General features: G+C 35.2%; 2 protein-coding genes across 4 annotated transcripts; one reads left to right on the top strand and one right to left on the bottom strand.

Annotated features, from left to right (window-relative positions):
• Positions 1–5,555: 5,555 nt before the first annotated feature.
• LOC105054388 (uncharacterized) lies at positions 5,556–12,229 on the bottom strand. Its single transcript, XM_010935872.3, has 5 exons — positions 12,035–12,229; positions 11,815–11,953; positions 11,611–11,727; positions 11,446–11,530; positions 5,556–5,929 (listed from the first exon to the last, which is right to left on the bottom strand). Exons 1-5 carry the CDS (start codon positions 12,115–12,117, stop codon positions 5,760–5,762), a joined length of 594 nt encoding a protein of 197 aa, XP_010934174.1. The 5' UTR covers positions 12,118–12,229; the 3' UTR covers positions 5,556–5,759.
• A 6,953-nt stretch (positions 12,230–19,182) lies between these two features.
• Positions 19,183–25,962, top strand: LOC105054377 (hydroxyproline O-galactosyltransferase GALT6). Of its 3 annotated transcripts, none has more exons than XM_073252101.1 (7): positions 19,184–20,372; positions 20,889–21,029; positions 21,214–21,503; positions 21,592–21,720; positions 21,821–21,994; positions 24,665–24,772; positions 25,323–25,962. In XM_073252101.1, exons 1-7 carry the CDS (start codon positions 19,499–19,501, stop codon positions 25,527–25,529), a joined length of 1,923 nt encoding a protein of 640 aa, XP_073108202.1. In that variant the 5' UTR covers positions 19,184–19,498; the 3' UTR covers positions 25,530–25,962. The 3 variants fall into 3 exon arrangements, with proteins under 3 accessions (XP_073108203.1, XP_073108202.1, XP_010934169.1); XM_010935867.4 differs by having other exon boundaries at positions 19,190–20,372; positions 20,889–21,121; positions 21,216–21,503; XM_073252102.1 differs by lacking the exons at positions 24,665–24,772; positions 25,323–25,962 and adding an exon at positions 24,336–24,645 and having other exon boundaries at positions 19,183–20,372; positions 20,889–21,121; positions 21,216–21,503.
• Positions 25,963–27,188: the final 1,226 nt, after the last annotated feature.

The raw sequence follows: 27,188 nt of genomic DNA on the forward strand, positions 1-27,188 counted from the left end.
TATTGTTGGCTACTATGTTGGAAGAGTCAACATCCATGCGGTCATATGAAGTCGCATCACTCCACGTAGGACCACGCTCTCCAATGACTGGTTGCGTATCGGATAAAGTCCTATCAAATCATGCTATCTCTGAGAGTGGCTGACTGGGCGTCGGATAAGATGACGTCCACCACCAAAATCTAAATCAAAAGAATTATTGTCTGGACCATGCCCAGTAGATACTCAAATCCCATAGTGGATAACATGTCACAGTAAACCTTGTATTTTATGAATCCGGACATCATGAGTGGTATGGATAGAACGGTCGGAATAGTCCCCCATCACTTTTCTCTTATGGCTCTTGACTCCTGATAAATAGAGGTAAAAAAGAAATACTTCAGGTATGCATATTTACATTTTGAAACCCTCTCGCGCTCCTTCTTATCTGTCTCAATTTCCTGACTTAACCATCGAAGAGTCCTCGCCGAAGCCAACTCCGATCAGAACTTATTTTACAAGATTCATCAAACTGTGACTCCAGTCGACTTCGATCAATCCGACCAGAGTCGAAAATCTATAGCAACAAAGGTGACGTGCAGAAGACTTGCAAGGCTAAGTTGCCCAGATTGGATTGGCATTAATTAAATGCACCCAAGGTACATTTCAAAGTTGTTCTTCATAATTTGCAAGAATAATTGATCATAGGATAAGATTGTATGATAAATCATAATGCAATTTATGGCATATTGATCTTAGTTTAAAGCTTTATATGTGAACATTACTTATGTGGAGACCTAGTTTCTAGGAGGTAAGAGGGGTGGATTGTCTCGCGCACCAATCGGAGGCTTTGCAAATTCCTGGATGACACATTGATCATTTTGCCTCTTTTTTTTTTTTTTTTTTTTGGAGCCGATAAGATGTTGTTTTGCTTTTTGTGGGTGAGGCAAATTGATTGATTTAGCAATGCAAAATGTTAAAAGAAAAATAATAAAACAAAAATGATGAGTTCTGTTGGTTGCAGAGTCACATTCACAAATAATTGGAGATTTATTTGATTTGGAATCTTTTATCGTCGCATCCCTTATGTTTGGAATTGGCTCATTATGACCAGCAAGGTGGATGGTTTCTGGTGCTTATTAGAGAGCGTCATCAAGGTGCAGGAAAGAGGGCTTGCCACTTTACACATTTTACTATTAAAGCAAAATCCTGGCCAAGGATTGAAATTTAAAATAGAATTACTGGTGCAAATGATTACTTTCACTGGTTGAAAGACAAGGCAAAAATGATATAATGCTACTTTGCAAGCACATGAAATGCATGTCAAATGTAAAACTAAAAATGAAAAATTTTATAAAAATGCAGTGACTAGTTATTGGCATGGTAATAAAAAGAATTATATAAACAAATATACTATTTATAAATAACCAAGCAATAAAAAGGTAATGGTCTAATGTTTAGATGGTTTTACATGAAATGCATGATATGAGTATTTCTATTGAGGTTGGTCAGAGAGATGGGGGTGGATGTGACTATTCAGAATGGCATCAAGAGAGATTGTCTTGATAAGTTTATTCTTCACAGTAAAAGAATTATATCAAGAGGTTAAGTTCCATCTTTTCTACCTTGTATCCACATTACGCTTGAGTATGGACTTTAGCAAGAATCGAATCCTATTTTCCCTTGCACAAGTGGCAAGAGATGGTACCACCATTTTTGTATCATTCTTAATTTTATGCAAATAATAAAAAGTTTAATCATTGAATGCTTGCTTAGATGGTACTTGGGCAAGAGGATAGGGATTCATTTCAGTTGGAATCAACTCCTAATGGTGAGATCGATATAAGATAGATAATGTATAGATTGGCCCCTCTTACTCTAAAAAAAATGTTCAATAAATATACTTTTTTAACATAAGCAAATTTAATATACCTAAAGATCTTAACTCTTAGTTTCATTGTTTAAGATCAATTATATTAAATAATGATGAGATAGGTGATGTGTGTGTGTGTGTGGTGTGTAATAGAAATAATAGTGGATTGAATGAAGTGAAAAGGTGCTTTTAGAGTATTAAATGATCAATGTATAGCTTGAAGAGAAAAATTATATAAAATAAAAATAAAGCTTGCAATATTACGTGACTCCAAATATTGGATAATAAAGAGAGTTCATGTAAACAAATTATGGAGGAAATGAAAAAGTTGATATAGAGATAGTAAAATTAAAAAGATAGGTGAGAAATGAATATATTATAAAAGTTACACAAATTATGAATGAAGTAATGAAAAATCAATGGAGATGGAATGTAGACATATGATGAAGATTTTAGAGTCTTCAATAAAAAAAAAGGACTTTTGGATTGTGTTAAAGGTGATGATAAAAAAGGAAAGATCATGAGATAATATAAATGAAATTGTTAGAAAAATATGGAGAAGCTTTGAGTAACATTAAAGATGATTCTCGATAGAAATATTTGACAAATGATAATTCACAAAGAAAATCCCAAATGGTTGAAAAAATGATTGGTGGTTATATCGTTAGCATTCGTTGAATATTATAATATTGTTAAGGATGCCAATCATTATAGTTTATAAAGTATTTGAGAAATTCTCATTATAGACATACTTCCCATGCACATCTTAACTTTAGCAAGGGTTTTCTCCCAAATAATTATTATAAGAATAATACAATAATATCCTTGAAGCTATATTTGTAAACTTTTAAAGGATGAAACCCTCATATGTGGCATGCAACAAAGGTTAGAGATTATATAAAAGTAGAAACTTCATTAATCTTACAAGTTTTAAAGTATTATTTATTAAGGTTTGAAATTATGTGAGTAGTATAATTACTTAAAAATACATTACAACTATAATAATATCATAAAGAGAAAGAAACCTATCTAACAATCTCAGAGCAACTTGATCAATTGAAGGAAAACAACCAAAGCATAACTTATAGCTCATAAAGGATGGATAAACAAAATCAAAAATAAAGTCATCTATTAAATTTAAGTCTCTATAATAGAGAAGTGAGATAAAATAAAAAAAAAGAGCAACGAAAAGAAAACTCATCGTTCATAAAAAAATGAAGAAAGAAAATTATAATTAAATTTAATTGTCTTTTACTTAAACTAGATTTAGAACCCTTGCAAACCTAGCCTTCAATGTATCTATATTCATTCATAGTGAGAAAAAAGTAAGATTTTATGAATATTTTCTTTAAAAGAAAAATAAAGATCTCTACAAACATGAAGTGAAAAGGGGGAAAAAATCAAAGAACTTATTCATGGCTTGGTTTTGCAATCAACAGGGATTTAATGAAATTGATGATTTATTATAATGTTAGATTTCCTATATCAGATGTTCCATTCCATCTTTTGCTAGACTTGGTGATGCTAACTTTATGTGAGCCATGTATATATTATATGAGAAAGAGAGTATTCTAAATTTTAAAATATTCTTCTACGGATACAATTTGTCAAGTTTTTGATCAAAAATATGTTTTGATAATTAATTGAATATGTGCTAAATCTCTGTTATTAACAATTTTAGGAGTTAATTGTGAGAATAATATTTTAAGCCTCTCTCACATTCATATGTTTTTAAATGGCATCCTTCTACAAACAAATTAATTGTTTGTTTCTATATGGAAGGAAAATCTGGTCATAATATCAACATGCTAAAGTCATTTTAACTTGAAGAACCTAGCAAGAGCACATCATGGTGTGTCCATGGGATGGCATAAATATTATGTTTTAAGAAAGAAAAGCATAAATCTAATCTTTATCTCATTTATATTTTTTATGATTCCACTTTTGCCAATTGGCTAATTGGTAAAGTTGATGTGATACTGATAATTTAGGTTCAAATCCCGCCCTCATCTGATTTCTAGGAGGCTTCCTCTAATCCTAATTATTGAAGAAAAAAAAAAATCTTTTCTAAGTATGAAACATAATCAAAGTATGTATTTTATTTACCAAACCTTTCATCTCCATCATAGATGAAATTATTCATTGGCTTTTATCCAATGAGAAACTGGAGGATTATTCTAGTTACATACGTAAGAAATCAAGAGATATCTAGCATCTTTCACGGCCAGATGCATCACCTTACAAATGAAATCATAAATCCAATGACATGCAAAATTACATATAATGTTGGTGAGGCAATCAGTTGCCTCAATGCTCTCGCTAAGAATGTGGGAACCATAAAAATTGGTGCAACCGATCCCCAAGGCTTGAGACTTCTAAGATATCCATGAGCAGAACCATTTTGGTATTTATCAAGCTTATTGCTGTGCTTGAATCACCATCAACCACAATTTGAAAGGGTGGAAAGTGGATAATGCCATGGTGATACCCTTCATGCTACCTGTAGCTCAATTAATGGTTCCAAACTAGCTTGTGATGAAAAATCTCTGGTAAGTAATTGCTCTAGCCTGACAATCATCCTTTGGGATTTGTGATTGTTAACCTCATAAAACCCTGGTTGGAGGGGAGCCTAAGAAACAAAGCAGGATGGAGAGAGCAATAGAGCACTGCCCAATAAAGCACCCTGATGTCATGGTTAACATGTATGATACTTGAAATATTCTAAGGCAAGAGAGTAAGCTAAATGGACAAAATATTGATAGAAAGATGTATCTAAACAAAAAACAATAAGATCATATATTTAAATATTTAATCCATGATTATGATAATTAGGAAATGTTTTTTTGGACATGCACTGCACATGCTTGGTTTTTGGCTTCATGATTTGTTTCCTCTGCTTTCTTTGAAGTCACAACCTCTTGCTATCCCATTTCTTCAGAGACTAGGAGGGACTAATTCCTATGACCACTTACCCTATACTTACCCTACATTGACTTCAACTAGAATAAAGCACTCAATCTCTTGCCCACCCAGTGACGAGATGATATTGTCCGGGCTAGTGCTCCATAGTTTTTTCTTCCAATAATAAGTGCAAAATATTCTAGAAAATCTTATTGAGATGAATTATGACCAAAATTATAGATTTTCAATTCTCTATCAAAAATACTTCACTGCAATCATTTTTTAAAGATTAATCACAGATTCTTTTTTCCCTCGGAACGGATCAATCTCATAGACTTTAAACATGACATTTTCAGGAAGGTCTCATCTAAATCTTTGTCCTTGCAATAACATGACTTTCACACAAACCATAAATAGTGTAGAGCATCAAACCCCAACACACAGCTTTTTTTAACAAACCAAACCCAGATCCAAGTGATGTTTGCCAGCAGTGCTTCGATATGTTCTGCTTGTTCAGGAACTAATACCAGCAATACTAGACTACCACTGAACTATTTCAATATTGTCAAGCATAACATTCTATTGCCTTCTCAGAAAAAGCATAACATTCTATCGAAGCTCTGCCACATGCAAAGGTTGAAAGTCTGTGAATATGGAGAGCAACCAGCAAAATGGCAGTGAATCATTCGGCCAAAACATAGTTTCTTCTGATGCTTTGAGAATCTATTATATGTGCTAAGTGGCCAAGATTGATTTACCTTCAAATTTGAACAATATTTTGACCATCATTTATGACCTGCTTCCGTTCCCCATATAAATTTCTGGTCATCAAAATTATGCATTGAATATTGTAAGAATTACAAAAGAAAGAAGGCGAATGAATTTTATACGACAGGTTAGACTACTGATCCTCAGGCTCTAGCATCACAACCTAATTCGAAGATTTTAATAGACAAGAACTAAATTGCACATTAGATCAATGTCCCTATATAGCAGGCCATGTTACAACTTATGAAACCTTTGTTGCAGCCACACTACTTGATTGAGAGCTTGCATTCCTCAGCAACAGATGTGGTGAGAGGAAAGACGGAATGATCAATGCCAGCACCAGACAGAGGAGACCTGCAATTGCTACCAACCAAGCATCATGTGGAATCCCGAGCATTAACTCATCACACACTGCAAAAAGAAAATAATATTACAACAAAAATAAAAGAAATTCCATGGTGTATAAATTGCAAATTCTCAACATTGATCCTCTAAAAAAAGAAAAAGAACGTTTTCACAATTAGCAAGGGGACTTTATGAGGGGTAATCTTATAAATGAAGAAAAGTCAAGGTCATATTTCCTAGATTTAAATGGCTCTCTATTTGTATTCCACCAGCAAATACAAAGACAATGTCCAGAACAGACTCAACACCTTAAGTTGGCATTACATAAATGTTGGCTCAATATGTGACTAACATTTTACACTAAACAACATTTGGAAACAGTTTCCTGATGGAAGTGTGCATGTGCAAGTCCCCTACTTTAGCAAAGACCCTTTTAACGTTCAAACAAAGAAAAAAGGGGAAAAAAAACCACCCATTCCACCAGATGATAACATTATAGTACTTATTTGCAAGACTGTGACCTGGATGTCATGGGTTTGAAATACAGAAACAGTCTCTCTGTATGTAGGGGTAAGGTTATCCATATCTGACCCTTTCCAGAACCTGCAGTGGCAAGAATCTCATGCACTAGCAATCCCTTTAGTATATAAATCATATAGAAACAATTGAAAAATTGTTTTACTGCTTTGACAACACAAAATAACCAATTAAGCCCACAGCATCTTGTGATGAGACCTATGATCAGTGTCTCACGCTCTCAGTAGAAATGTACACACTAGTTTACCTTCCCATTTCTTCCAAAACCACATAATTTTATATCTAGAATTTCATCTGCATCCCTTTGGACTTCTTGTTTCCTCCTCTTGCTCGATAGTACCATTTTCACTTTCTCCATCACTAACAAGTTGCACTGAAATCAATCAAGAACACCTTGTTTATCCGAAATTACATATACGCTAAGCAGGGAAGGCCAAAGCATCATCGCACATCACCAGCTTCATCTGTAACTGATTCAAGAACAATATCTTTGCTGGAACATGCTGAAAAAAATCAAAGGCTTTGTAGCATACCATACCCTTCCCAGCTAAGTTACCAACCAATATGAATTCTGAAACATCTCTGTTTCTTCCAATTATTCTTCTCCTATCTTCATTCATATGATGGGCCATAAGGATATTTTCATGTTCAGTTCTTGATTGCCCAATCAATTTAATTTTACTCATAGAACAAGCTTTACAGGGTTACGAATCAGTGAAGTTATTGGGCCACTGAAGTTTGTAAGAAATATAACTTCAACAACATAACCCTTGATGAGATTGATTACTAACCTATACACTTCACTTATAAAAGTATCAGCAGCACTCGCATAGACTCAATTAACTCTAAAGACCACATGAGCTAGTTTTGCCATTATTTTAACTTTAGGCATGTCTCTTAAGCTTTACATCATGCTGTTCGATCAACCTTAGATGTTGTAGCTTGGTTGTTATAATGACCAGATATAGCTGATATTGGAATGTCCAGCCAAAGCACCTAGATTTTTCTCCACCATGTAGAGAAAAATGAAAGTTTTGCTTCACATAAATGCATGCTGATTTCTTTAGTTTTATCATTATCTTTGTTCACATCTGTTCTACTTTACCCTTCAAGTCCAGTAAAGCATATTTAGTGTTATCCCTTTTTACCAAGTATCTCATTAAAGAATTCAAGTGATGCTGGTTGGACTAATGAGAATCACTATCAAGTCTTCCAATTAAGATAAGCATTTGGCATATTGAATATCATAAAGTGCATCAAATTCCAATAATTTGAGTCTTGTGGTAGTGCTAAAGTGATTTTCATTTTTTTGATACTAGTTTGTTACAAGGTATGACAGAGTTCTAGATCTTTTAATAACATTCTTTGTGCAGCCCATTTTTTAGAGGTTCATCTTCAAATTGATTATCCGTAAACCAAAACTTTCGTGTTAAAATGAATTGAGATTCCTTGCAGTATATCCCTTTGTGTTTGCCTCAATATTACAAAATTATATAATATAAACAAAGAACCATAGTTTCACAATTCAGAACCTTGATGTATATGAAGCCTATTGGATTCAAAATTAGGAATCCGAGATAGTACTTCTTGTTCAAATATCTCATGCCACTGTTCGGATGTTTGCTTATGCATAGAAAATATGGTAATCTACACACTTTGTAAAAAAAATCCTTTAGGCTTAACACAACTTTCTCCATCCCACTCTTTATTAGGAAATACAGTCTTTTCATCCATTTTATGGATCCTTCAGATTGTAGAGGGATGCAAACATAATTAACAGATAGATAGTGGTTCTTCTGATAACAGGATAATAAGTATCTTCAAGGTTAATGTTTTCATGCTCCATAAATCCCTAATCTACTGATCTAGCAACCTTCCAAAAGTTGGTGTCCTCAAGAAATTCAAGGCTTTAACACCCATATATGTTATAGGTCCATTTCTTGTCAAATAGTTGAAAAAAATCTGAGGTGTTGTATTCAGTTCAGATTACTTCTCTAAGGTCGGGGCTCGGGTGTATGTTTGACTTCAGGTGTACCAGTAATTTCATCTGGAGTATCTTATATATCTTACCCCTCATATTTTATCAATGAATATTGTTCTTCTTGATACAAATGTTTTATTGACTCGTTTCCCATTTCATAAACTGAAATGTTTTGGGCAAGGCCCAAAACACACGTTTGCATAAGGTTTTGATTCTTACTTTTGGCTGGTTGAACATCTATCTGGATCAGACTGCCCTTTAAGAATCTTAGGTCGAGTGCCTCTGTTTCCAAACTTTATAAGGTGTTCCAAATGAAACTAGATAAGCTACTCGCTCACCTTCCTTAATCTTATTGGATGACATTGGTTATTATGTCCTGAATGCTCATTTCCCTCTCAGCGACTACATTAGATCAGGATTGGGTGTATAAACAAGATACAATTTAACAGATAATGGCAAAGTCCTTGTAAGGGATGATGTTTATTGATATGTATTCCCCTATTAGAATAAAATGCTATGTTATATCCGCTTAGCCGATCCTTACTCAAGCCTTAATAGATTGGAATTTGTTTAAAGTTTCATTCATACTATGGATTAAATATAGAACTCTTTTTTTGGCGATTATGTATGAATGTAATGCAATGTTGAGAAGTTCCTCTATTTGTCATCTTTCATGCCACAAATATTACTATTTATCATTTTGGCATTTTCTATTTTCTTTGATGATTAGTTTAAAAAGAAATGTTTTGATTTATGAGTTCTATTGAGTTTGAATTTTAAGTCCATATCTATTGATGTTCATAATATATTTGTACTAGACTCATGCCAAACCTCACATTGCTTCTACAATGAAGAAAGAAACAACGAAGAACTATGATAGTTTCATTTGACAATAGTGTTAAGCACACTAGCAACCTACACAATGTATATTCATCCCTCTTACCAGAAAAAACACATACATACGCATATATTATTCAAAAAAGAAGTCTGCCTTGATTATTGCAACCACGGGGGACAAAATTAACTTGTGAGAAGTACAGCAAGTGACCTGCAAAGTGTCTTTCTAAATGTAAGATATACTTGGTGAAGAGAGAGAAATCTTTCAAAAATAAATGGAAGTTCCATGCTGCCTTCTTCACAAACTCACCATGTTAAGTTTCAACCATTACCATACCTTGTCCCTCTATGACCTGATAGGTTGAACATAGAGATGTCAAGATCAATTTAATTTTCACAACAATAGCTACCTCCCTCTTAATGCATCAAAATGCTAGGTGAATCTCATCGTTAATGATTTCAAATTATTCATTAGATATAATGGGTCTGCTCTCCATAGTCATATCAACCAAAGAAGAACGGACATTGGATGGATTGATTGACTATTCACCTTCAAGTATATGGCTACATTGCTATGAAAGAAGTGATCAGGTTTCCCAAAGTTATAGCGCCATCCAAGTTATATTTTTTTTTCTCAAAAAAATTAGCTTGGGTTTAGAAGATTTAAAAAAAAAAAAAAAAAAAAAAATCTCCTGTTGAAGGGAGTCACCTTGGAATCAAAATTTTCTTCACAACATAAGTAAACAATTATTTATTTTTCAGAATGTATATGAGTTTGAAAGTTCTACTTATACACTAAGGGAGGTTGTCAGATCATCAAAAATCACTCTTCTCATAAAGGTATTGCATGCTAATGATATGGCATGACATGCCACTGCTTAAACACACTACCAGATTTATGTCCCAAGCACTAGGTGTAACTAGTACACCACTGGTGCTGTGCTGGAAAAACACTAGCATGATACATACTGTGCTGTATCTTAATAGCCTACTGATGTTTTAATCCATTACTGAAGTTCCTATATGAAAGAACTGACTTGTTTATGAGCATTCAGATAGGTATGACTTAGCAATGATGCTCACAGTAAAAGATTCCTGCTCATGTACTTGTTCAAGCACAAGATCAATGTTCACGATTTAATAATTAAAATGTCCATTCTATAATATGCTTCACTGTTATCCCTTTTTTTTCCTGCCCATAATTCCTTTCTAGAGTCAGCAGCTCATTCTATGCCAAAAAGATTAACTTGGTGCTTATGATCCCACATTGACAACGAAAAATTATGCTGTGAAAAGTTCCCATGTTGACTTGACGCTGTGAACCAGATTTCATCTTCCTTTTTTTTCCAGGGTATTCTGGTAATAACACATGATTACTTGGAAGGGGTTAGCTTGTAATGCATGTTTTGCAACTAATTTTAAAGATCTCTCCATGAATTACATGGACATTGCCCAGCTTTTATTTCCAACGTCAATGTTACACAATCTTTACAAGAACCAGAAACATAAAAGACGAAGAAAGTGGGTTAAACAACTTGTTTTGAATTGTCCGAAGATTGTCCTCTGAGATTGTTGCATGAAAATTAACATATGCAGGCATGTTATGTTATAGCAGAAACCAGAAAAAACAGTAATAGAAATAGTTAACAGAAGCATGGAAAGCATAGAAGGCATGGACCTTAGTACTAGGAGTGTGCCCTTTAAAAATGGAGCTAAAGGTTAACAGGAAGAGAAAACATGGAAACAGTGTCTGTAATAGTTCGGACATTCCAGCAAAAAGAGGAGGCAAGAAAGCTCAGGAAACAGATCAAGTAGATCTTCGGAGGCCGCCCAGTGTTCAAAAAACCAAAACATTTCATCAGTATGACAAGAACCAAATTTTGCTCTCCCTCAAAAAAGTTCTCTTTTTTAAACTGGTTAGAATAACTCTGACAAGACTCAAAAATATCTGCATAACTTTCCCAGACAAACCTTCCCCATCTTTCAAAATCCAAGTGAAAAGAACTATATCCATAACTCTCATCTCACTCAAATTAGGCCGAACACATTCTTCATATAAGCTCGATATGTAACACATGAAATCATATGAATAACAAGAATCAAACACAAATCAACAGTATATTGTATGCCTATTGCCCTGTCGCAAGCTAAAAAAAAAAGAAGCAAATAAACACATAACAACCCATCAGAATGCACAAGACAAGAACAGAAGCAATCCACCGCTTACCAATATTGAAGACCACCAGTTCCCTCTCCTTCACATTTGGCTTCGCGACAACCCCCTCAGCCTCCACAGTCACAACAACATATACCTGAACACAAAATCATAAACCCTCTAAACATTTCACACCAAACTATACGCATCAATCATCCACAAGAACCAAAAACCGACCGGCCTATGACTGTCGGCGTTGAAAATTAGCTTCTCGGTGTTGAGCAATCTCCGGTTCTTGCGCAACCAAAGCTCCAACTCACCAGTCTCCAATTGGATAGAAAATCTAGCAGGAATCTATCATTACCAGTTCACCACGATGTCAATGACTTCAGAGTCATGAAAAAATGAGAAGCAAGAACTCGATGGGGCAAAGGATCATACAGAAGCCGGGTAAGAAATCTTCACTTCATACCAAGCGGATTCTTTGAGGCCCCGCAGCTCATAAATGCGCTGGCCCATGTTTAAGGGCAGAGAGTCGTTCTTGATCTCATCTCCAACGGTCAATGCTTTTATGTCTGCACTGAAATCATCAAGGAATGGAGTCAGACACAGAGAGAAAGAGACGAAGGATGAAGAATTAATGGGTGGGTGGGAAACGGACCCGAGAGGGAGAGGGAGAGATAGAGAGGTGGCGAAGAAGAGGCAATGGAGGAAGAGGAGAGCGGGCCATGGCGGATAAGTCATTGAGAAGGGCGCCGAGTCAGAGAGAGAGATGGGTCGGATCCGATTTGTGAGGCCGGACTGCGCTGTGAATCGTGACCTATGCAACGCCAAGTGCTCCGCCGCAATCGGGGGGCAAAAAAAAGAATGAAGCGAGACTCCCGGAGAAGGGTTCTGATAAAAAGCAAGAGAGTTTTTTTTTTTTTTTTTTTTAATAATCTTTTTTAAATATTTCTTTTGAATTTTTTTAGAGAAAGGATTAAGGGGGTTGAGGTTTGTTTTGCTAGCTCAGCGCCTTTTTATTTATTATTTTTATTTGTAAAAAATAAAATTCAAATAAAAATATAATTAGATCTACTATTTTTATTTAAAAATATTTTATTATTTAAAAAAATAAAAATTTTATTTTTGATACTCCAAAATTCATGATTTTTACTTTTACCGTCAATATGCAATCGTTCTTATATCCACACCTCTATTAATGTTATGATTGTTACTTCATTATTATAATTTTATTTTATTATCATCATTATCCTTATAATTGTCACCACCTTTGCTATATCATTGCTGCCATCCCTTAAAACAACACCATTACTTCTATGATTATTGCCATTACTATCTTCATTATTATTATATTTATATTTTTAAAATAATTAATTATATCAAATATTTTTATATTTTTAAAATTTAAAAAATAAAAATAAAATTATTTTTGCTGGTTATTATGGAACAAAAAGAAATGAAAATAATGATAACCTACATCTCAATTTATTGTTAATGTCCTCGATATTAGTTTTAGATGGATGATTTATGCAAACTAAAAAGATGCAACTCCCAGTCATCAACTATTATGCTGTTTATGCTGTGTTTGGTTGAAATCATAAGAGGATGAATGGATGAAATTGGAAGGATGGATAATCTCCATCCATCGATTGATTGAAGATGGATAAAAAAGATAAATTATCCATCCACTTTGACCCATCATTTTGCATCCTCTCAAATTGAAAGGATAGAGCATTGAAGGATGGATGGAGCATTGAAGGATGAACTTTGACATTGACAAAATTATCTCTCATTATACTTATTTACTTTTTCATTAATATTATTTATATATATTTTTATATATACTATTAATTGTATATTATTAAATTTTATTTGTTATTATTTTAATTTTAATATATAATTTTCATAATTATAATTAAATAATTAGATTATCTTTAATTTTTGTATGTATATTTATTTTTTTAATTAACTATTTGTATAATATTAATTAACTATTTAAATTAAATTATAAATTAGTTAGTTATTTATATAATTAATTTATGACATCATGTATTAAATTAAATATTTATATAATTTTTAATATAATCATAAATTATAAAGATTATAAGTTTATAAATTATTTACTACTTTAATATAAATAAGTATTGTAAATTGATAATAATAAAATTTTTATCAAAAGATAGTTTAATAAAATATTATAAAAATATTATCTATCCTTTCTCTCGCTCCTTCTATATCAAATAGAGGAGAAAATTATTTCTATCCATCTTTCCATATTTACCAAATATATGAGAGGATGGATGAAAAATCTATCTATCCTTCCTTTATCCATCCTTCTTTCTCTATTAATCCTTTCTTCAATCCATCCTTCGTACCAAGCAGAAGATTAATGTATCGCACAAAGGTTGAAACAGCGGAGCATTTGCAGATGAATGAATGCGGATGTATCCCTAATGGATCTTAATCATCAGTCCTTTTATTACACAAAGGTAATTAATGATGAATAGAAAATGGACGTTGCCGGAAGAGAAATCAATCGCTCAAGTAGATCATATGAAAGAGCTTATTAATCTTGCACATAACATTGTCTTCATCATGGTCGTGCTTTTTAGGTGGTAGGGAGTTTGGAAGTAAGACAAAGCACCAGTCGTGTATATTAACTACTCATTAATTACCGCTCTCTTCTCTAAGTTGCACATCTATGTGTGTCAGTCGTGTGATGGCATAATAGCATGGGTACAATTGGTCATAATTCATATAGAAGTGTCATCATATTAACCTAGTCATATAATTTGAGTTTTATGCATGCTAACGGACCTCAAAGTTCAAACATGTATGAAACGCATTTGACTGCATATTTTGTCTATCTCCATGGAAAGAAGTAAGAAAAATTAAACTATGGATCATGTGCGGGGATGAATTTAATTTATACTCCATCGTAACCAGTCAAATACATCTCAAATGTTAGTTTCTATTTTTGGAGGAGCATGATGTGGAATCACCACCATTTTCATCAAGAAATTAAAATGGTACAGAAGAGAATACAGATAAATAAGAGCGAGGAGAAAAGAAAAAATATAAAAAAAAAGGTGCAAATAATATATTGGATGGAACTAATTATATTTTATATTTGCCCTTCTTGCAAATCAGCTTTAAGGAGCTGCATATGATTGGAGGTTCCGTGGGTTTGTTGTCAGCAAAGTTTTCCTTGTTGCATGTCGGTACTTGAAGGCCTTGTCGTGAATTGACATTATCGTAATTTTTCATAAAATATTATAAAAAATATTTTTTATTATTAAAAAAATTATAATTTTTTAAAAAATATTTTTATTATTTAAATTTTAAATAAAAAATAAAATTATAAATATTAAATAAATATTAAATATATATTGATTATATTTAAAAGATGATGCACTCTACGTTAGATTTTCTACACTACAGGCGGTGTACAAAAAATTTCTTATCTAATATAAAGGAGACAAATATAGAAAAGACGAGCAAGATTTTTGTCGAACGAAAAGAAATGATGACTGAATTGGATTTAATTGCATGACAGCATCTCCATTCTTGTCCCGATATTGACATCTTCGTTCATCACAATCGACTTGTTCAATTGGTGAATTACACAGAGCGAATGATTTTATTTGTGATTACGATGTTCTGTACTGCTATATTAAATCACACGTAAAAATTAGGCTCAAGTATCTATTTTCGTACACTCCATTCTGAAAAAGTATGTCCTACAACATGTGCATTATATGATGGTGCACCATATCAATCACTTTTTTTTTTGTGACCCAATTGTAATACTTTAGTGATTGAGGGTATAATTGAATCGAGTCGAATTAACTAATTAGAGGCTCAAGTTTAATTTCATTTAAAATATTTAGATTCAAAATTTATTCAAAATTGTTCAAACATTAATATCTAAGTTCGAATTTAATTGGATCGAAATAAAATAATATTTAAGATTGATTTAACTCAACTTGAATATCAATCAAACTATATTTAAACTAAAATTCAAATTTTGATTATAATTAAAAATATAATATAATATATTTAATATATTAATATAAAAAATATATAAAATAAAATATAATATTATTAAAAATAAATATATTTGATTTAGAATATTTTATGATTTTATCTTGATATAAAAAATTATTTAAACTATTCAAACTTAATTTAAATATTATATTAATTAAGCCGAACCGAGCTTGAGCAATTGGTAAGCTGCTCGGCTCATCTGCACCTTTACTCGTGACTTCCTCGAGTCCACAGGGATAAGATAAGGCATTTGGCACGGCACACCTCCATTTGGCGCACATGGTGTGGGTGTGTAATTTCTCCTCCATCTCTCATCATGAGAACGTTCGCCATAATTTAGCAGTTGTACATCACTGGTACAGATTCATTAATGATGCGTAATTTGCTTGCTTAATTTAGCAGAAAACTTCCATCTATTGCGCATTAAGTGGCACGCCCTGGCTACCCTGGTAGATCACATGAAATTACTGAGCTACTAGGCTTGGATAACTGGCTTAGTTCTCCTTTATGTCCTCCTTAAGCTTCATGGTTTTCTTGGAACACCAAAAAGCCGGCACTCGCTGCTTTTAAAAAAAGAGGGTCCAAGTGGAATGGGGTAAGCAGGAGCTATTACTATTAGCATCACCTTATTTTTGTGCAAGTCTCCTCTAAAACAATCTATTAGGTCTCACAGGGTGCATATTGAAGACTTCATGTAATTATTGGTTCTCTTTAATTTGGATTAATGTACAGCGGTCTCGAGTTATAAGAGATCTCAAAGATATACATGAAAAGCCACACATCCAATTGATATAGAAAATCATATAATTATGTTTTTTGTGGATAAAAAGGATGTTAATATTGCTTCATGCTCCATTACCTACTCGATTATTCCATCTTTAGGGTAAGAGAGATAGTACAATATATATGGAGATATATAAACCATTCTAACCAATAAATTCTCAGCAGTGAAGTAAGAAGGACAAGCTTTTTATCGGCATTTGAATTCAATTTTTGGACTGTTCATTCCCAAGAATATCCAGACGCAGTAATTATATTGACAAGGTCTTGAATAGAAGTTTCAAATTTTATTATATTATGATATAATATAGATATGTATAGCTTGGCGTAGGGCTGGAAAACCGCCGCACGATCATTCTAGTGCCAGGCATATCAAATGAGGGAAGCAAATAGTTTGGTTGATCAAATCCTTTGGTACCAATGCATTGTCCCATGGTACCACATTCTTGCTTCTTTTCTTTTGAAAGATTGTGTGATTTCATTCAAGGGTTAAAAAATCATTTGATTGCCTACAACTAAACCAAAAGTGTAGGTTGGATCTCTTGGGTGAGTAGCGAGATTGGAGTTTGTATTGAAATACTAGGCAGGGGAATGAAAATATGTTTGGGGCACTAATAAGTGAGGAAAAAAATAATTACATGCACCTAAGATTCGTAGTTCGGCAACTCTCCAAATCCTTTATGGTATGCTAATTCTTGTAAGTCATATTATACCATGGTGCCACTTGCTAGAAAAGGAACTTTTCATTTGACCAGACGTGTACCCCCAAAAAGTACCTTACTGGATAGTCGATAGTTCACCCGTTAGTTTTATACCTTTCCAATTAGCATTACTGGATCCAAGGTATTTATTTATTAGATTTTCTGAAACTAATGCTAAGATCACTAAATTAGCAAAAGAGATTACTAAATCAAGCGTAGCTCTGGTAAGAGAAGAAGATTTTTTTGTAAAAAAATAAATTGTTTCTAAAAAAAGGATTTGCTTATTCAAAAGATGCATTCCACGACTTAATATTATCACCATCCATACAAGAATGTCTTGCTACAGATGCGTGGTTTTTTTAGCTTAATTAGAGTCGCGGCCATTAGTGAGTGATTGACATCGATTGAGATATCAATTTATTTTAATTGAGATAGAAACTTGGATTAAAAAAAAAAAGTATAAGATTCGTCAAGACCAACATTTTAGAAATTAAGCTAATTTTTAAAAAATATTTTAATTTATAGCGTTCCATAAAATATCGGTCAAGATACTAATTGTATCGTACAGGTAGATGCTTGATGCAGATATAAGCCCAGATATCGGTTGGGATCCTGTCCAAGAAGAGAAAATTGTGAGAGAGTTTTCCCTTCCAAACCAACGCGGAAAAGAAAAGGATCAAATTTCCATCAAAAAAGAAACTGGGCAAATGACCGTTGGCTATTTTAAAACCTGGTGCAAAAGTAGTGCCATCAACCCCGATGGTCACAAAAAGTTTGACAGCCTTCCAAAGAAACTTCAAACGGGGGCTTGATTCGCCGTTTTGGTCACCTGCTCATCATTACACCTCGTGCACGCCCAGCCCACAGAACACGGACGCAAGGAAATCCCAGGGACCGTCTGCAAGGATCCAGCCCCGTTGGAGATGAAAATTTAGTTAATCCATTGGGTATTCGATCCACCCCATCCGAATGAAATAAATTTTATCCGATCTAACTAGTTTTGTATATAGATTATAGAGAAAATATTAAAAATAGGTTCGAATCGATATGGATAATGATATATTCATTTTGAATCCGATTCAATATAATTTTAATTTATATTTTAAAAATTATAATTATTTTATAATATTTATTATATTCGATCTGATCCATATCTTTATTTGATCAGATATGAAATAGATATGGATTGAAAATGGATGTAAAATTTTAAATCATGAAATTGATAAAGATATGGTGGATTCGATCTATCCCTGATCCATGTTAGATTATTCTTAGAAAATAAAGCTAAAGATATCAAAATGAATGGGTATCCAAATATTTAATTTATTTTTAAATATTATTTTAATAAAAATTAAATATAAATAATATAATAAATTTAAAAAAATCGATCGATTTTGACTTCAACTATGATTTTGATAATTTTTTGATTCGAAATCAAATTTGACATCAAATTTAATACAAAAATCTCTTTCAAATTACTAATCCCATAAAAATAACTCAAGATATGTAAAATTTTAAATAAATAAAAAAGTTAAATAGCCTTCAATTTTTCAATTTTAGTTATGATTTTCTAGTTCTTTCCCAATAGTAATTAAGGTTTTCTATTTCAAAAATTATCTGACTTTGATTTCAATTTTCACGAATGATATTGAATCTTGGTTTAGATTTGAATTATAATTTTTTCATTAATTATACGGTGTCCGTCTTAATGGCATTCCTAAACAATGCATCCCAAAATTCACTTACGGCGGCCGAATGCACCTCCCTCATCTCATGCTTGCCGTCTATTTCCCTGCTGGATAATTAATCATCTAATTATTTAATCAAATCAACTAATTATAAAAACTCAAATAACAGAATAAGTCAATTAGAGCATCTCAACATCCATTTCTCGTCATCCGTTTGAATTTTATTTAAATCTTATAACTTAATCAACTCCTACCTAATATCCATGACTCTTCTCCTGTCCTTTTCACATCTCCATCTGATCCATCCGGTCCTTATATTTGTCTTAACTCCTCTTTATTGCGGCACAACTGACCTTCCAAGGTGCCTCTTGTGGCCCTTTACGTAGACTTCAAATTTGCAAGCCCAATGTCTCCATCGTTCGTTGGACCCATCCTAATGTCTCAGAAAAGGCTGTGTATTCGTAGTCAGTGTATACGTGTCCATGCCGAAGAGGCTTGATAAGAGAATACTGTTCGGTGCTGGATAGCAGATAGTGTGAATCAACGGTCGGTGCCGCCTGTGCTCATGGCTTTTCTTCCACCAAGCGCCCTGGTAAACTCTACTTCGTTCTTTCCTCCTTTCCGAATATATTCAATAAAAAAATAATTAGAAACTAAAAAAAAAATAAAAGCCAACCTAAAACGGCTGGCTTTCCTCTTTGGTTCCTCACTCCCCGTCTCTCTTCTTTCTTTCTTCGGGGAAAAAAATCGGGAATTAGGGTTAGGGTTTGGAAATCTCTAGTCTCGTCTCCCCGCGATTTCGATCGGAATTTACTTAAGTTGAGGATTTGGGACCGGTTGGGGGTTTCGATTTCTTCCACCGATCCCCAATTCTTTTAGCGGGGGGAAGGAGCGGGAGCAGGGACGATGAGGAGATCGAAGCTGGATGTGATGGTTTCCCTCAGCCGGCAGCGATCACTCCAAGTCCTCCTCGCCCTGGCGCTCCTCTATGTTGCTGTTGTCTTCTTCTTCGAGTTCCCCTTCCTCTCCCGGTGGATCGCCGGCGGGGGCGGGGTCATCGGCGGTGGGGACGCTATGACGCGTGTTCTACCCCTCGGCAGCGAGGAGGCGACGGAGGAGAAGTCCGCCCCCGCAAGACCGTCCAAGGGTCCCTTCCGGCTCCCACAGCCTTCCGGCCCCATCCGCCCCCGCCCGTCCTTCGATCGCCGGCGTCGCCACCGGTCCCTTCTCGTCTCAGGCCTTAAGTTCGCGGAGCTCAACTCCACTGGCCGCGGCCCTATCTCGGAGCTGCACAAGTCTGCGAGGGACGCGTGGGAGGTCGGGTCGAAGCTGTTGATTGAGCTAAAGTCGGCGCCTTCGTTACCGTTGCCGGTGTCGCCGGTGGAGAATCGGACGGACGAGAGATGCCCACATTCGATCGTTCTGACGGGGCCCGATTTCCGGGAGCGCGGCAGGGTGATGGTGCTCCCCTGCGGGCTGACGCTGGGGTCCCACATCACTCTGGTGGCGAAGCCGTATCAGGCCCACCCGGAGTATGACCCCAAGATCACGATTTTGAGGGAAGGGGATCAACCGATCATGGTGTCGCAGTTCATGATGGAGCTGCAGGGGCTGAAGACGGTCGACGGCGAGGACCCGCCGAGGATCCTCCACTTCAACCCCCGGTTGAAGGGGGACTGGAGCGGGAAGCCGGTGATAGAGCAGAACACTTGCTACCGCATGCAATGGGGTGCGGCTCAGCGGTGCGAGGGGTGGAAGTCTAGGGCCGATGAGGAGACTGGTACGTTGGCAAAGCCTTCACTTTTAGCTAATTTTGGGGTCCAATTACCGAATTCCACTTTTATTTACACACTCAATCATCTAATTTCTAGCAAAAAATCCAAATCTTTGTTCGATACAGATTTTCATATTTGCTTTTCGAAGAAGGAAGTGATTGTTTTTCTTCCAACAGATTGGTAATTTTATGTTTTGAAATTTTCTAGGGTGGCTTGGAATATGTACGAAGCAAATCCTGGAATGTCCATTTTTATTTTTCGACTTTATATATTTTTCAATTCAAATGTGGGGACTGTCATTGCTAGCAGTATTAACTTTTCTCATCTGGTTGACTGGCCTGAGAAGAAAAATCTACTCGACTAAATCCCTGGTTTTGTTTTTTTTTTTTAAAAAGATAAACCGATCCCTTTCTAGAGGAGGTGGGGTCTTTTAAGTCTGCATCGATCATGGAAAGGCATGCATATATATATATATATATCCTATAAAAATAGTGGTAAAGTCTGAGTCGCTGTCTCTACAGTTGATGGGATGGTAAAGTGTGAAAAATGGATTCGCGATGATGATAACCGTTCAGAGGAGTCAAAGACGACTTGGTGGTTAAACCGTTTGATCGGCAGGACAAAAAAGGTTTCGATCGACTGGCCGTACCCATTTGTAGAAGATAAGTTGTTTGTCCTTACTCTTAGTGCTGGTTTAGAAGGTTATCATGTCAATGTTGATGGGAGGCATGTAACTTCTTTCCCTTATCGCACTGTAAGTTGTGCTTTCAAATCCCTGGTGTTTGATGTTTTCTGGCTTTGACAAAGTGCGTTAGTTGTTATTTGACAGTCCATGCTATTGGACACAGGGCTTTGTTCTTGAAGATGCAACTGGCCTGTCATTGAACGGGGACCTTGACATCCAATCTATATTTGCTGGTTCGTTGCCTACATCACATCCTAGTTATGCTCCACAGAGGCATTTGGAGTGGTTGACTGAATGGCGGGCCCTTCCACTTTCTGAAGATCCTGTTGAACTGTTTATTGGCATCCTTTCAGCAGGCAACCATTTTGCAGAGCGTATGGCTGTGAGGAAGTCATGGATGTCTGCCATTAGAAAATCATCAGATGTTGTGGCTCGATTTTTTGTTGCATTGGTAAATTTCAGACCTGTTATTGCAATGCTTCTCACATTTCTGTTTCTGCTTTAGAATCATTAGTTTATTGAAACTTTGTTCCGGACAGAATGGAAGAAGGGAAGTAAACATGCAGTTGAAGAAAGAGGCAGAGTTCTTTGGGGACATTGTTATAGTGCCCTTTATGGATAGCTATGATCTTGTGGTTTTGAAGACCATTGCCATATGTGAGTATGGGGTATGTATTATATATCAAAATTTTGTTGCTTCAATGATGCTCAATTGCCCCCTCTCCGATAGAAAAAGGGTCTCTTCCAACTTTTATCTTGCTCATGCAGGTTCGTGCACTATCTGCAAAGTATATAATGAAGTGCGATGATGACACCTTTGTTAGAGTTAATGCGGTAATGAATGAAGTAAAAAAAGTCCCAAGTGGCAGAAGCCTGTATGTGGGAAATATAAATTACTACCACAAGCCTTTGCGAGAAGGGAAGTGGGCTGTGACATATGAGGTATATGTTCCCTACTAGCTGTACAAAATTTCTCCATTGTGTCTATTGTCATTTATCAGCTTACCTGAGAATCCTTCAGACACCGTGATAAGTTTATAAAAAAGTTCTGCATAACTGCTAATATAAAGACAAATAAAATCTGGTTCTTAAAGTTTAATGTTTTCCTGTTCTGTTATTGGGATAGGTAATTATTGAGCAGGCAATATATCATGTATATTTCTTGCCATTATATGGTTTGTACAATTATTAGCTGCTGGTGTAAGTATCTTGATATCGACGTCCCTTGTTGTCATGCGCCTTTCTTGTTGACGCTGGAACAATATCAATTTAACATTCATGAATATGCTTTTCCATTTTCGAAATAATACATGTTTGCCCTGAAAACTCAATGGAGTAGATGGTTGATCAGCACCATCGATTCTTAACCAACAATTCATTGTATAAGTAGTTTAAAAATATACATGTTGTCAACTCCTAAGCATTCACTTCACCAAAGGTGTGTCAGCATGTCACTGCTTGAGTACTAGTTAATAATAGCATTAGGGTTGCTAACTGCATTATATTCAGGTCATCATGATGCACAACTTTATTTAACTAAATGGGTTTGCAACTTCGATTAGGTTTTTGTATGTTAAAGTGCATGTTGTCATATCAAGTCATGAATATATTTGCTAATTATTATGTTATGGTGGATGTGGACTTGGGTGTCACTGTCATAATGATATAGAAAGTTAGAAACAGTGCAAAACCCTGAAAACTAACATGTTGAGATGGGGAACGGTGTCTATCTGTATGCTACTGCACGTGTATGAGCAAATTGACAACTCATATAGGATAAATTTGTCACATGAATCTGTAAGTCATTAGGCCATAAGCTTCTTTATTTGGGCACACAGCATGACAAAAGGTAGCATTGCCAACATGATAAGATTCTCTATCTGGCTCTTGGCCTTACAAATCTGATAAATATTTTCTAGTTATCTGGCTATTGCATCTCAATACTCGTGTTACCATGCTCATGTATTTCATGACCCATTATCACTTTGACTTGTGTATTGCTTCATCACCTTCTAGAACACAAATATAAGTGTTGGTCAGAATGTGTCCAATACTGCATGTTTCACACAATGGTTGAAGCTGTATTTTTAGCTTTTAGCGATATTGGCGTAGTTTGTCCTCCATCTGTAATCATAACACAAAAATCAACTCCGTACTACTATTTGTATGGATCCTCGTTCTTAGCTTATTAAAAATATATCCAGATAACGTATCCTAGAAAGATTCTTGTTTTTCCATAAGTCAAAAAAGTTAAAGGCTAAGAGGAGGCTCCAATGATTCACTGATGTGTCATAGATAGAGAATCCAAAACCAAAAATTCGAATATCAAGGATTGTTATGGTATTGATGGTTGCTGGTAGGAACATCTGTGATGCATTTCTGTATGCATTGATATGCCTGGATACGGCATGATCTGGCACTTCAGGGGCTTGCTTTACCTAACACATTTGCCTGCCCCTAACATACTGGCTCATGGCTGGTACAGGGGTGGCATGCAGGAGATTTCAGCCTGTGGATGAAACAGAATTCAATAAGTGTCTCTAGATGGATTGTTTAAGTCAATTAGGCTCTTCTTGCCATTTATTCATTCGAACTGAAAGTTGAAAAGACAAAGTTAAGTTTCATGTTGATCTTGCCCCTACATAGCATATGGGTTATGAAATCTCATCCATGCAGTCTTTAAAACTTGGGTTCTATTTTTAACTTAATATTATTTTTTGATTTGAAAAGTAAAAAATTATTGCCATGATATTTGCTTTTGTCAACACTGGAACTGTTCTTTTTATGATTTTTAACTTGCATTCCTTTTTTCCCTGGACCATAATGTTATAACTTCTAACCTGTTGTGGGATCTAAAAGCTGTTAATACTTTTGACCAAGGAGCTGCAAGAGAAGATGAGTTGATATGTGACTCCTACATAGCATATATTTTGTGAAATCTCATTATTCCTATATCTAGAACTCGGTTTGTACTTTTATTACTTGTTCTTTCATTTTGATGATAAAAAATATTGTAATTACCTTTAGGGACTTAGCAGCACAAGCATTTTTCTCTGCTTATGATGTAAAGCTACATCATTTTATTTTATTTTATTTTCTCTTGGACCATGATGTTTAACTTTTAAATCAGTGCTGCTAGTGTTCAGCTAATTATGATGTATTCATATAGTGTAACATATATTTTTTTGAATATCTTTCATCAAAATATTCACATTACGTTATCTATAACTGAATTATATTAATGTCCTTATCTAATACTTAGATTTCTCTCGCACGTTCGCAGCCTTTTGTGGCAACATCATCTTACTGGTCAGTAACTAATCCATTTTCCTTGCAATATGATTGCTCCATTTAGCAACACCTTGCGGTTTGTTCTAAAACTAATTTGATTCAACTTGAAGAATGAACCTCTGTGTGGTGTGATTTTTGTTAATTTATACATTTTCTCTTGGAAGCAAAAGTGCCCATTCTACCAGTTCCTAGTAATCAGCTAGTCTAATTGTGCTTGTCTAACATCTCTGTGTTCTAAAAATTTATATATCTTTGTCATTGATGCCACTTGATAAATGCATATGATTTGTTTCTGAAAGATTTTGGTGTCTCCCTTTTCAGGAATGGCCTGAAGAAGATTATCCACCATATGCAAATGGTCCTGGCTATGTTGTCTCTTCTGATATTGCAAGCTTCATTGTGTCAGAGTTTGAGAAACAGAAGTTAAGGGTAAGCATTTTTTATCTTTTTATGCTTTGGACATTCTGAACCTGTTAATTTTTTTAGACAGGCCTAAGATTGGTTGCAACCGAAATCTTCACGTGTGTTAATAACATTTTCATCTGAGGGATGGCCTTTGTGATGCCCATTTGAAATCAAAATCAAGAGACAAAGCGTCCTGTGTTTTGTTGATTTTTTTACTATTTAATCTAGTAAAGGTCCCTTCTTGCCTAGGAATGTCGGTTTCTGTACTCACGGCACAGATTTCTCTCTCTCTCTCTCTCTCTTTTTTTTTTTTTTTCCTTTTAAAGTTTTAGAACCTTTCTGGTTTCAATAATTGGTTTACTTGGTATGCCTTTGGAAAGTAACAAAAGGAAATGGAATTATGTCGATGAGTAGTAAAAATATCTTCCTAGTGGTAACATCTTGGTTTCTTTTGCCATATGCGTTGATTGACACCAAGTTTAGTTCCCCCAGTTTCTTCAAGGATGCTTTTGCAAATGTTACTATTATGCATAACGGTGATAAGGCTTTTAACAAGAGATTGCATATGATGCAGCTGTTTAAAATGGAAGATGTGAGCATGGGCATGTGGGTCGAGAAGTTCAACGCGACAAGACCTGTGGGATATGTCCATGACATCAAGTTTTGTCAGTTTGGCTGCATAGATAATTACTACACGGCGCACTACCAGTCCCCAAGGCAGATGATGTGTTTGTGGGACAAGTTGCAGACAGGGAAACCTCAGTGCTGCAACATGAGATGATACAATAGGAGATAGCAGAGTAGAAGCAAAGATTTTGCAGTTCTAGCAGCATTTGTACATTTGCTGATGATGATAGACATGAGGCTCGTTCAAGGATGCCTTTCCAAATTCATTTATTATTTCTTCTTCTTCTTCTTCTTATTTCATTTTGGTGGAGGATGGTTGGTGGGTGATGGAAGAGGCACGCAGCTGCTTCTGTGTATATGTAAAAGAACACATAACACAGCTCCTGTTACTTCTGATGCCTCTGGTGGTGGTTGCCGTAATTATGAACAACCCATCAGATACAGAAGGGCGGTATGGCATCTCTTGCCTCGGAATTTTGCAATGTAATTTCTCAGCAGCACAAGCCAGCATGCCATACTGTGAAACCGCACCGTGTTTTAGTCCTCGATTCAATACATCAGATAGAACACAGAATTTTTGAAATTTATGGCCGAATCTACATTTTTCTTGCAAATAAGACAGAGCTTCCCTTTGTAGTTTGGAACATCCAGGTCATTCATTTCATTTGTGAGCAGCTAACTAATGCTATTGTTTCGCTGCATTAGGATCATTCTAAATCCTCTGCTAAGTTTCTGAAGTAAATCAGGCACATTTATCTGGCGTCCTTTTTTGGGTGACGACCTGGTTGTATGTCAAAGTTGACCGTTCCCCATGATCTTGATAAATGAGTGATCTCATGTCCCAGACACGGTAGGCGGGTGAGCTGGGTTTTTATTTTTATTTTTTTATTTTAAATAATAATAATAATAATATTATTATTATTATTTAATGTTGGGATAACTAAAATCCATATTATGATGCACCAAGTACATCACAAAGCAGAAAGCAAAATACCTCCCAAGGAAGGTGGAACAAAGGTCAGCTTGTCCATGACAAAGTCCTCATTGATCACCTGCGCTTCTATCAATTCTGCTGCCCGTTTTTTCCTTCATGGCGGATGTGGGTGCCTTGAATTCAAAGAATGCTTCCACGGCAGAACAGAATATCTTTCAAAAAGAGTTAGAATCTCCTTTCTTGAGTTACCTGCACGGATCTAAGACATAATGGTAGTAGAATCTCCTTCAATCCAAATCTGCGGCACCGAAGTGTAATGCCATACACCTAACGCCAACCCACACATGACACATCTAATGCCAAACTGGTAGTTCATTGGACTTCAATCAGGTAAATGCCAAGTTAGCATTCTGGAAACAATATGTTTTTCTTTCTTCTCTGCTTTATGTCAAATTACTAACAGAATATGACTTATCTGAAACCCAAAATTTTTGTAATCTTTACCTTTTTCTATGGTTTACTGCCAGATGTCGTAGACTTTTGGTTTACAGTTTTTTCTTCTCGAATTTGATAACGTCAGAACCTTCCATTGTTTGTCCTCTTTTTGTTTTTTTCCTTTGAAAATTTTTAGTTGTTCACATTCTCCTACCCACTCGTCTGATTTTACGGGCTTTTTTATATTAAATTCCAGTCTATATACATAGTTTATTTGTTGTGATGCTTCAAACCAAGTTCTAGAAAGCTACGTACTCAACTTCGGCCCCACACGCCCTACCGTTTGCCGTGCAATGACGCCTTAGCCGTTTTTCACCCTGTATCTGTGATCACCCTTTGCTCGTTCTTCTGCATGCAGTATTTGTTGACTTAGATCTTCACGTA

This window comes from Elaeis guineensis, chromosome 2 (assembly GCF_000442705.2).
Source record: "Elaeis guineensis isolate ETL-2024a chromosome 2, EG11, whole genome shotgun sequence".
Taxonomy (NCBI): domain Eukaryota; kingdom Viridiplantae; phylum Streptophyta; class Magnoliopsida; order Arecales; family Arecaceae; genus Elaeis; species Elaeis guineensis.